The following is a 12,648-nucleotide window of genomic DNA, read 5'->3' as shown; positions in this document are numbered from 1 at the left end:
TTGAATTAATTGTTACTAATTTGTTCAAGCATAACCTTGAAAAATAAGTTTTTATAACAAATTATATGTATAACTTGTTATACATATAGTTAACTATCAGGAGTTATATGTATAACTATATGCATTTTAAAGCATATTATTTTATTTAAACATTACTTAGATCATATTACTTTGAAAACTGAACCCAGAGGCTTTATTCTCAATAACACTGTGGTACTCCAGTGTTATTGAGAATAAAGCCTCTGGGTTCAGTTTTCTGTGGTACTGTGGGACACTGCATGCAAGATTGGTTTTTGACATCATTTCAACTTGCATCAGTTAATTGTTTGCAAATAATTTACTCAAGATCTATATTCAAATAACTATTATATTATCCTAATAATACGTTTATTTGCACAAATCTTAATCTTATTTCTATAAAGAAAGATAAAAATTATTCGTGGTACTTACATATTTGCTTGCCATTCTCTTTATTAATATAAAATATTTTCACACAATATAAACGTAACGCAATGCAATGTTGATTTAAATTTTTTTTTTTAGTTTCCAGCTTTTAAATTAATTCCCATGCAAATCCCACAGGAAATCCACGTGGGATTTTCCATGTGTGTAAATACCATATGGTTCCCACATGTAACCCATGTGGGATTACCCACATGGGTTTAAGGTGACAAATTTCCATACGGATACCACATGGGAAAATCCGTCCCACATAAATCCCATCAATCCCACACGGAACCCACGCGGAACCCATGTGGGACGCGGTTTTATTTTTCACTGGGAAGACGTCTAACGGTAACTTAAGTAAGCGTCTGAAGTACGTCTTAAGACGTCTATTTGTTAACACCTTTGAGACGTCTTGTATAGACGTTTGTAAGACGTATTGCGACAGACGTCTGTAAACAGTCTAGTATTAGATGTCTCATAGACGTCTAATTGAAAACTCGCTTGAGCGTCTAAAGAACGTCTTTAGACGTCTATTTGTTAACACCTTTAAGACATCTTGCCGAGACATCTATTAGACGTTCTCTCAGCATTTATAGTAATGCATACCGAATCGACTAATAAAACAGACTTAATTATATTTAAAATCATATTTTATATTTTTTTACGTTTAAGATAATTAATAAATAAAATGTAAAAGGAACTATAAATCTACAATAAAAAATACAATATCAATATTATTTTTTTATACGACTGTCATCTTTTTTGCTCGTTTCTAAGGAGGCTCTAAACAACTTGATAAAATTCTTTTTCCGTCATCTTTAGGTACTTGAGCGTCACTACTTTGTATATTGTTTTGTAGGTCTCGGTTCCGCCAAAGGTTAACTCATTTTGGCTTGTTCATTTCACCCATTTCATGACAAAATCGGTAAAAAATCGTTTGATTATGTTCTTGATCATATCTTTGTAATCAAGCCCTCCTATAGGCTTTTATTGTACAATCTAAGAAGTAAAAGTCACATTAAACTAGAAGTAGCTAAGTGTCCGAACACACACACACACATGTGCGTACCGACATTAAATAATATCGATATATCAATAATACTTTTTCATCTAGGAATGAATCCAATTTCTTATTGTCTTCAAACAGGAAAAACTCTTCTTTTGATTTTATAAACTCTATGTCTAATAAAGATATTGGAGATTGTTAAGAAATTAAAGTTGTTGGTAAAGATAAATAATTGGATATATCGCTCATCCATTTAACAAATTTTTTTTGAAATGCCAGAACTTGTTGTTGAAAACCTAAAAAAAAAAAAAACAATATACTTTTTCTGTTTATCATTAAAAACTATAATATATAGTTCAAAATATTTTGACATTATTTATACAATATTCTCAAATTATTTAGTATTAAAATTTGGATTTAAAAAAATCTAAACATCTAATACTAAATAAATTGAGCTCTCTACTTTTTAACTTTATCAACTATACAATAAATAAATTATAACCAACAATAAATAAATTTAAACTCACAATAAATAAATTTAAACTCACAATAAATAAATTTATAGTAAAATAAAATAAATCACCTTTCTAACTTAATTGATAATTAAAAATTTAAATAATTAAATAACGCAAAGCATTTGATATACGATATGTTAAACTTGAATTTGAAATTTGAATTAATTCATCTGAAGTAAACAACTTTGCTAAAATGGAAAAATTTAAACAGTTTTAAAATCATTGCAGAAAATTATGAACATAAGTTCAGTTTTCAGAATTGTTATTGTGCAATACCAGAGTGTAGTAATTGTTGGCTTCACCACTTTTTACCTTTGCATAATACTGCTGCGTTATTTAATCATTTATACATGGTGGCCACCTACATTAAAAATTAAATTCTTTGATTTTTTCCAGAATCACAATTGAATTTATATTTGCTGACAAACAAAATAAAAATAATCGATAAAAACAAACTGTGAAAAAAAATTTAATAAGTTGAAAGTTTTCTTTGGTTTGTTCTGAAAATAATTTAAACTCCATAAATTTTCACTGACCTAAAACAAATTACCTAACCTTTCCCTGATTTTTAACATTTTGACAACCCTGTGATACCACTACTATATAACAAATAACGTCACATGGGAATTTTACAAAACTTTTATTTAAAGTAATGAAATAATTACCATTTATGATAGAACTTTTTTGTTTTAAAACCTTTTTGATAACTGGTGGTTCCAGTTGAATGGTGTTGAATCGTCAAAATCATTGCAATCACTTATTAAATGTGTTTTTCGCTTTCAGTGTGAAGTATTATTATTTCCAAAGGGCTTTGAATTTGTATCATCATGAAACACCAGTAAATCAATTCCAAGTTCTTAACACTTAATCTCATCGCCATTCTATTCTTTCTCTTTTATTCCTTTATCCTGAGATGTATACTCACACTCAGTTTTATCAGCTACAAAATATTTTTAAACTATTAAACTAATACAAATATATAGATACATATGTTATGTTTGAATTAATAAGTAAATATTAAAATAGTAAATTTAAGTAATTGACCATGTGTCAACTTTATTTTTAAAATTGAAAAAGGTAGCCAATTATCACTTGAAAGAATATTTTTACTCATTGCTTTTTTCCATGAAAATCTTTTTGGTGTCCAACGCAATACATCTGTTTCAATCAAACTATGAGGAATAGCATCTTCAATTACTCGAGAGTGTTCTTTCCGAACATAGACCACATTGAAATATTCAAAAATTTGATAAATAAGAAAACCTGTAAGAAATAGCAAATTTAAATTTTAATAAAAATATAAGAACTAATAAAAAATAAATTGAATTAAAAAAGTATTATACTAAAAAAAAATAACCTATCAATTATATGCAAATACCTAACAATCATAAACAATTATATTCAGGGATGTATATTCTAGGGTTCCCCAGAATTTATATCCCTGAATATAATTTATTTTCCTAGTTTGAAATAGACACTTAAAAACTGATATTTGATTCTATTATAATTGGAATCAGTTATAATAGAATCCAAAATGTTAATAATAATAATAACAATGATATTAATAATAACAATGATAACAAGAGGATGAATATCAATAAAAACAACAATTAAATTATTGATAATTTTATTACTATTTGTAAAATTGATTATTACGAAAAGCAAACAAAATATTAAAAATATAAAATCTCAAAAAAAAAAGATTTATAATATTTTATATAATATATATATAACAATAAATAAAAACAGAAAAGACAAATAAAACTTTTAAGTGAAAGTTTTCTCAACATATGAGTTATTTAAAAATCCTCATTTTATACAGTCAAAAATAAGGAAGTAAAAAAACAATACAAATTTTTTGTTATAATAAAGTAATTCCATCAGTTCAAATAATTGAAGTACTATTTGTATTTTAATACATCACACACATTTACAATTTTGACACTAATCTATATAAAGGAAGACATTAAACATTATTATGTTGCAATAAAATACAATTAAAAGGTATATATATATATATATATATGTATATATATATATATATATATATATAGGTACGTGTAAATCGCGATTTACGGAACCGATTTTTATGCTAAAATTTTGGTTCTCGTTTTTTTAACTCTTTTTTAGGCAGCGTGAGGCAGACGTAGTTTTGTGGAGTTTTTTTCTAGAAACATATATACACATAGATACTTTTTGGAAAGAAGAAAAGCTAATCTTGATTTATTAAAGACTTTTATTACGGTTACTAAAGTTTTTTATGTGATATTTTGCTCTTGAATATTAGGTTGATGTTCTCTTATGAATTTGTGGTCGAAGAAATGTAGAGTCCGCTTTTTTTATTATTAAAATAGTTTATTTCATGCATTTTCTATGCACATGCCAAATTTCAGCGAAAAATAATTATAAGCAATTAGTTTAATTAGTGTTATACCAAGTGTACCACTTTTTTCAGGTAGCCTTAGGCAAACGGTTTTTTGAGGTGGTTTTCTTCAGAAACATACATAAACCTTGACAACTTTTGAAAAGAAGAAAGGTTTGGCTTAATTTTTATATAACTATTATGTATCGCTACCATACTTTTATATGGAGTATTTTGCTGAGAATTTTGCATGAAAATTTGGTTAATGTTGTCACGTGGATTTGTAGTCGAAGAATTATAGAGGCCGCTTTTTTTATTGTTAAAATAGTTTGCTTCATGCATTTTCTATGAACATGCCAAATTTCAACGAAAAATAATTATAAGCAATTAGTCTAACTGGTGTTGGACTTTAGGTACCTTATTTCGGTTTTTCTGTTGTTGTTGTTTTTTTGGTAAGCGAAATCCGGGTGGGGCCGAAATCCAGATAAGGGGGCGATTCAAATAAAAATCTTATTTTGAATTATTTTGATTTATATTATTAGATTTAATTTAATATGGACAATTTTAACAAAAATGTTCTTGCTGCACTAACAGATAGTAAGTTCAATTTTTTTTATTCATAATAATAGTATTAATGACTATTTTCAAATCCATAAATAATGATTAATGTAAAACCTTAATTAATTTTTATTTAACATATTATATGTTAAATAAAAATTAATTAAGGTTTGATATAAAATATCAATTATCAAATATCAAATAAAATATCAATTATCAAATATAAAATATCAAATATCATTATATGATATAAAAAAAGATTAATGTTTCAGTAGCAAAAGTTTTAATATTTTAAAAACACTAACATTTAATATTTTAAAAACACTAAGAAGTTTTTTGTTAAGATTAAACTAATGAAGTATGTAATATACTTATTTATATGTGGTTTATTATAAAACATATCATTGTTATTGTCTTTTATAATGTATGGACTATATACTTCTTTATGATAAAATTTATCTGTGATAAAGTTTATCTGTGATGAGGTTTATCAGATAAAGTTTATCTGTGTATTAGTGTTTAAATCATTATACAAGCATGTCTAATATTTATTTCTTGTTTAGATCCTACCCATCTTTTTGCAGATTTTTTAAAATTTCGTAAGTATAAGTCACATAAATTTTGGATTTATTCATTACAAAAATATTTACATAATCACAAAGAGAAAATAGTAAACAATAAGTAAATGTTAATAAACATTTATAATATCTTCCTATATATAGAAACACTTAAAAAACATAAGGTAATGTTTTTTACTTATTGTATACTATCTTTATCTGTGTTTGTTGTTTGTTAATAAGTTTGTTGTTTGTTAATAAGTTTATAACCATGTTGCTTAAAAATATATTATCTTTATATTTTTTATAGTTATATTTTCATTGTTTATTTTCATTTTGTTAGTATAGTTGTTGCACCTTAATTTTAATTAATTTCAAATGATATTGTGTACAATTTTTAATTTAATTTTAGTCGAATCTACACAGCCTACCACTGGTAAGATTGTATAATTTTGTATATGTTAATGACCAATTTCAAAGTCATTATTTGCAATATCTATTTTTTATTACAAATTTTGAATTTTAGTTACATCTTCGTCTTCACCAAATGGTAAGTTTAACCGATTATTACATTTTAATATGTGTGTACATATTTTCGAGGACTACAATATAAATTTTTTATTAAATTATTTTCAACCTTTACATTCTTTACAAGTTCCTTCTATATCTGCTATAAGTGGTATGTTTACAAATTTTTACTTTTAAATATGTTTATATATATATCTTGGCAATTAAAGTATTTATTTTTAATTACAACTTTGATAACCTTTAGTTACATCTTCAGCAGCTACAACGACTAGTAAGTTAATAAACTATTATTTGCAAACATGTACACACCTTTCTTATCAATTGCAAGTTTTTATAAAAACTTTTTTTATCTTTAGTTACATGTGCACTGTCTTCTGCTAGTAAATTTATGATTTAGAAATGTTTCTGAATGATTATTGAATTTATGTTTCTACTTATTTACAATATTTAATGCATAAGTATTGTGTTATCCCTCAAAGTGCAGTAGAATGAAGTTATTACTATTATTAACATTTTTTAAGCTATCATTGATTAATACGTTGTTCATATTATTTATTCAGCCTATCACTTTCACAATTAATTTTTTATATTAAATTTTACATAATGCTATTAAGAACTAATCTATTTACAAATCATTGTCATTTAGAGCTAACGTATCAACAGTATCTATTATATAGGTCCCAGCATCCTGGACCTACTAGCAATAAGTCTTTCAAACGATGGGTCAACTTAGGAGGAAAGGACAATGAATCCTTTAAATGGCCCTATCATCCTCCTAACAAGGGTGCTGGGAACCACAGCAGAAGGGGATATGGTAGAGGTCGTGGCAGCAGAGGAAGCAGACAGAGAAGATGGAATGGTGGTAGCCTTGTGGTCCATGGTGATTATTACAATTATTAGACACCACCATTCCTTTTCTTTATAAAATACATATTTCATATCAGCAATATTGTTTTCCATTTTTTACCAAATTTTACAATTATTAGCATTTCGATTATTTTTTTTCAAATTTTTACGCAAAAAAATTTAAAAACAAATTGTAATAGGCCTAATAAAATACTTTTTAACATTTCAAAAGTTGTAGTATAAAAACTTGTAAATTTTAAACTATAGATAGATGTTGACTTTTCAATAGAATTAGGTTTTTTTAGGACTTCGTAGGCCACGTTAAATGCAATGTTAAATTTAGTATGTAATATTTCAAATCTTGATAAATTTGAAGGGTATTTTGCATACTTATTTACTATTCTTGCTTTAGTTTATTTAAACTGTTTGTTTGACTTTATTAATAGTTATTTGATTTTAAATTAGTTTACCTTATGTTTATACAGTTATACAGTTATGTTTATACAGTTATACAGTTCTTAAAAATTATATTTGCATTATTGAGGTTGAAATACTAGTTTCTTGTAACCGTTACTTGTTTATAGAAGGTATATATGAGATTTTTAAATTATTTGAGATTTTTTAGGTTTATATAATTTCATTATTTTTTTACATTGTTTATAATGTTATTAATTTTTAATAAATTGTTATATATTATTTGTTTATTATATATTTATTTGTTTGTTTAGGCAAATTTAGCTGAAACTATAATACAGCAATACAGCTTCCAAAAAGAGTGCTGCAAGCACTCTTTTTGCAAGCTACAAAACTTGCTGTATAATATTTTTGATAGACGGCTCTGGCTTACCTTCACGTGGTGTCTATTGTTAAAAATGATTTATTTAGTTTTTATATTGGAATTTTAAATAATATCATTTACTAAAAGCCAAGACATAAATTTATTATATTTTGTACATTAAAAATTTATATTTTGTACTTTAAAAACATTATTTTTAAAATTAGTTTTATCTTTGGTTTATTTTTAGGGTGGATACTCCAACTTTCATCTTGTAATGTGGTAAAGATTATAATGTGGTAAAGATTTGTAAAGTTATGTCTCTCTTTTTAAATAAACACAATTTAAAAACATTTATAAAATTTTTATTGACATTTTTTCAAGTTTGAATAAGAAGGGAGAGGTGGGGGAGGGGGGGAGGGTGTTGGGCGTGGCACACGCCCCTTCCCTAACTAACATATTAAAATAATTTAAATACTTATTTCTCTTTTTCCACCAAACTCAATTTATAGCCTTTTTTCAAATAATTAAAAAACTTTTTTTTTAGGTTGAAGGCTGGGCAGGAAGGGGCGTCGGCCATGGCACATGTCACGCCCCTAATGTCAATTTATACTCCACTTGCATATGCTGTAAAGTAAGAAAATATAATTTAAACTTTTTTAACACAAATTATATTCAATGTTTTTTAGGTTAAAGTATTTATAAGAATGTTACATTTCACTTGGCGGGTGTTAAAACGTAACAAAGACATCCACCCTTTAATCTAAAATAGACCTCTAATATTTGAAAATGGAATGGAAGCAAATTAGAACAACTTTTTGTGTTTAAAGATAACATATTTTATCAGGAAAACACTCTTTCGTGTGAAAAACTTGTATTTTTTTAAAGGTATGATGGTGTTCCGGTACCCCCTCTGGCCCTCTAGACACCCTTTTTATCTAGAGAGTTATATGAAATTGTAGCCTACTCTTACATCTATCTTTTGATACCAAGATATAGGCTTTTGGATAAGATTTGACAAAGTTATAACAATTTAAGTGAAAAAAAAAATAATTTTGGAACCAGTTTCTTCAATAAATCCATATATCGAAAATTTGCTACTAAAAACGTCATAACTTTTGTTTAAATTTCTCGTTTTTAACAATTTTTTCACCTTTAAAATACTGTACTGAAGGGCTTTCTAATGATATATAACATTCTAGGATATGCTCAATCTAAAAAAATCAGTCCACGTACCTATATATATATATATATATATACATATATATATATATATATATATATATATATATATATATATATATATATATATATATATATATATATATATATATATATATATATATATATATATATATATTCTACAAATAGAACACTCAATGTTTTTAAAGAACAGAGCAATAATAAATTAAATTAAAGATAATTTATATATATATATATATATATATATATATATATATATATATATATATATATATATATATATACATATATATATACATATATATTATATGTATATATATATATATATATATACATATATATTATATGTATATATATATATATATATATATATATATATAAATGTATATATAAATATATATATACATATATGTATGCATATATGTATATATATATATATATATATCGTTTTATCTTCGAAAGATACATTAATGATGTTCTGAAAGCAATAACTGTCTTTATAAGCATCATTTCTTTAACCGTAACTGCTTTGATCACAATTTTACTTCAGAAACTTTTCTATTTAAAAAAAATGGCTGCCATTTCTTTCACGCTTATTTAAATTTGAATGAAAGATGAATGGAAAAAATAATTATAAACTTCAAGACGCCTTAACTTTAGACGTCTTGAAGACGCAAAAAATATAACATTTTAACGCGCAAGAAAAAATACATCTTCAAGACGTCTACAAGAGAGCGTGTCTAAGCCATCTTTTATTGAGACGTTTTGAAGATGTCTCAAAATTGTCTTAGACGTCTATAGACAAATGAGTATTGAAATAGACGTCTAATAGACGACTTGTGCCGGCTGGGTTCATTTACGGTGTATGTTAGGTTTAAAAATTTAAAGTTGAATTAAGTGATTTTAAGATGGAATTTTTTTTTAATAGCTTGTTCCTATTGAAGAAAAAAAAATGTTATGTTTAAAAGCAACTTTATTAGGGTCATTAAATAATTTATTTTTATTTATTATTACATTTGGTAGAGTAAAACCGGGTCAAACCGCCCACTTATCAATAAAAATTAAATAACTTTTTTATTTTTCAATTTTTTTTTTTTTTTTTTTTTCTTTTTCTTTTATTATTATATAGGTAATAAAAAACTACATAAGATAATATAAATATATAAAAAAATAAAAATTATTGAAAATATTAAATGTAATGAAAAAAAAGTTGGGCGGTTTTAGTCGACTTTCTGATGAAACCACACACTTGAGAAAACATTGAATATTTTAAATTTTAACTTTTTTTTTTTATTTTTTTTTTAACAGAACTTATATTTAAGAAACTCTGTTTAAGTTTTTACATTATTTGCAACAAAAAAATTTAGTTCCAACTAGGGATGGCTCTTTAACTTAAAAGTAAATTACATTAGTAATTTTAAACGTTTTATGTAAATTTATATTTCCATAAAAGTAATTAATGTTTTTGAAACGACTTTTACTTTTTAATTAAAGTTTTTTTTACTTTCAAAAGTAAGTTATGTAAATGAAGATTACATCAAAAAGTAATTTACTTTTACATGTAAAAGTAAGTCACATGAAAAAGCTGTTTACTTTTACATTTAAAAGTTAATTACTTTTGAAAATTACTTTACATAATATAAAAACTCCTCTAACTGTAATTAACATTTACCTATAAAAGTAACTAATTAAAAACAAGTTATATTAAAATTTAACTTGCATATGAAAGTAAATTACGTTAAAGTAATATGCTATCAAATGAAAGTTAAATTTGCAAATAAAATAATATTTTTTAAGTAGGAATTTTTTATTTTAAAAGTGGTAACAAATCTTTATTAAAAATATATTATATAAAATGAAATTAAAATACATAAGCTTACATTTTATATAACTTGTAAAGTAAATTAAAAGTAATTTATATAAAGTAAATAAATTTACTAATACTTTACAATAACTTTAACAGGATCTTGTACAAAAGAAATGCAAAAAAGTAAAACTAAAAGGCACTAACATTTAGTTTGCCGCAACATTTGATTTGTGCTGTTTTAGGTATTTCTTCCCTTTAAAGTTTGAAAATATCAACAATAGGTTTCCGCCAATGATTAACACATTTTTTAATTCCAGTCCATGATAGTTTTAGCTATAATAAACATTCTCTGAATCAAACCATCTCAAAAATATTTACTCTCTGGTCAACCATTCGAAAGGTCTGGAATTTAGACAAAGCTGAAACAAAGACTCAGAAAAAGGAGTTCATTTGAAAGGAAAATAATTGGCATAATAGTTAGTTCTTTTTAACATGTTTTTTGCGTAAATGTATTTATTATTTAAAAACTAAGAAGAGAAAGTTTAAACCTGCCCTGAATTATGGGGGTTATAACACTATGCCCTGAAGAATAAGGAGCCCCGAACTTTTTAAGAGGACGCTTTACTTTGTAAAGATTTTTTGCCACTTTGATACAAAAAAAGTCCACCAGCTCAAGAATATTCTTTGACTCTAAAAGACTTGGTTTAACAACTACAATAGTTTTATATGGGCACGTAAAATTAGAACTTTTCACATAAATATCTTCAACTGCCTATAGTATCAATGGCCTAGGTACAATAAGGACATTATAAGCAAAACTTACGGTCCCACAAGCAACTGAACCAGGAGCCGCAAGGTTTAGGAGCCCTAAGATATTTAGAGTTTTTTTTTAGAAAAGTTATTGTTCCAGAAAAACAGAAGTTATTGCATTACGAAAAATGCTACTAATGGTCCGTAAAAACGTGCGTTAATTTTAATATTAACCAAAAAAAAACTTTTTATTGGTTGATTTTTAAATTAGCGCGCGTTTTTATATATAGTTGAGTTTGATTTTTTCATAAAAAAATTGTGTGTTATATAAGTACTATTCATCATTACAAAAAACTAATATTTAAGTTTTAACCCACCCTACTCAAGGTGTGAGAAGTGTAGGCTTCCGAATTATACCCTCTTGCACCCTTTTCACGTGTTTGTCCCTAAAACCTTCCTTTTGATACTAAATTTCATGCTTTTAGATATGACCCAGTGGGCACGCTGACGTCCATAAGATGTCCATGGACATCCGCAATTGGACGAATGGACGTCGATTTTGGACCTATAGACGACTAAATGAAATGGCACTCGTCCATCCGTTTTGGACGTCTATGGACGTCCATGGACGTTTAAAATTAGACGAACGGATTTCTATTATGGACGTCCATGAGACTTCCAATAGACGAATAAATGAAACGTCATTCGTCCGCCCATTTTGGATGTCTATAGACATCCATAGACGTCTGAAATATTTTTCAAAATATGTCTAATAAGACATATCTTATTTGACCATCTATCTAGTTAACTAGATAGATAGTCTAATTAGATATATCTGTGTGTCTAGATAGAAATATATATTTTTGACAGAGTGTATATATATATATATATATATATATATATATATATATATATATATATATATATATATAAATATATATATATATATAAATATATATATATATATATATATATGTATATATAATTTTAAAAATTCTGATCAGAATTTCAAATGCTAATAAAAAAGGTGAGCTAAACAGAAAACAACTGAAATATGTAAAAATTATTTACTTTCAAAATAATAAATATATAAAGCAACAATTTTATGTTGCTTCCTATTCATGAACGTCAACATCGTTAACTATTATTATTTTCGGCAACGCCCGCTTCAATAAATTGCCAACAAGGGCTTCGATAGTTGCGGCATCATAACCGGTTCATTCGGATACTAAGCCTTCTAAACAAGTAAAAAAGTAAATTGCAATTGTTAGCATTCTGAACACAGAAATGGTTT

At 25.7% G+C, this 12,648-nt stretch overlaps 1 protein-coding gene and 1 long non-coding RNA gene across 4 annotated transcripts; one reads left to right on the top strand and one right to left on the bottom strand.

Annotated features, from left to right (window-relative positions):
• Positions 1 to 1,079: 1,079 nt before the first annotated feature.
• On the bottom strand, positions 1,080 to 3,762 carry LOC136081763 (uncharacterized). Of its 2 annotated transcripts, XR_010639086.1 has the most exons (3): positions 2,634 to 3,661; positions 1,550 to 1,749; positions 1,080 to 1,446 (listed from the first exon to the last, which is right to left on the bottom strand). It is a non-coding gene; the product is annotated as an uncharacterized LOC136081763 (long non-coding RNA). The 2 variants fall into 2 exon arrangements; XR_010639085.1 differs by having other exon boundaries at positions 1,080 to 1,749; positions 2,634 to 3,762.
• Positions 3,763 to 4,057: 295 nt separating this feature from the next.
• LOC136081762 (uncharacterized) lies at positions 4,058 to 8,385 on the top strand. Of its 2 annotated transcripts, XM_065799814.1 has the most exons (7): positions 4,058 to 4,927; positions 5,452 to 5,487; positions 5,858 to 5,881; positions 5,972 to 5,995; positions 6,218 to 6,244; positions 7,845 to 7,893; positions 8,142 to 8,385. In XM_065799814.1, the coding sequence occupies exons 1-7, from the start codon at positions 4,885 to 4,887 to the stop codon at positions 8,230 to 8,232; spliced, it is 294 nt and encodes a 97-aa protein (XP_065655886.1). In that variant the 5' UTR covers positions 4,058 to 4,884; the 3' UTR covers positions 8,233 to 8,385. The 2 variants fall into 2 exon arrangements, with proteins under 2 accessions (XP_065655886.1, XP_065655885.1); XM_065799813.1 differs by lacking the exons at positions 4,058 to 4,927; positions 5,452 to 5,487; positions 5,858 to 5,881; positions 5,972 to 5,995; positions 6,218 to 6,244 and adding an exon at positions 6,560 to 6,853.
• The last annotated feature ends 4,263 nt before the right edge of the window (positions 8,386 to 12,648 follow it).

Source organism: Hydra vulgaris, chromosome 06, assembly GCF_038396675.1.
Source record: "Hydra vulgaris chromosome 06, alternate assembly HydraT2T_AEP".
NCBI lineage: Eukaryota > Metazoa > Cnidaria > Hydrozoa > Anthoathecata > Hydridae > Hydra > Hydra vulgaris.
Note: the sequence above shows the minus strand (reverse complement) of the source record. Positions and strands in the feature narration are given on the sequence as shown.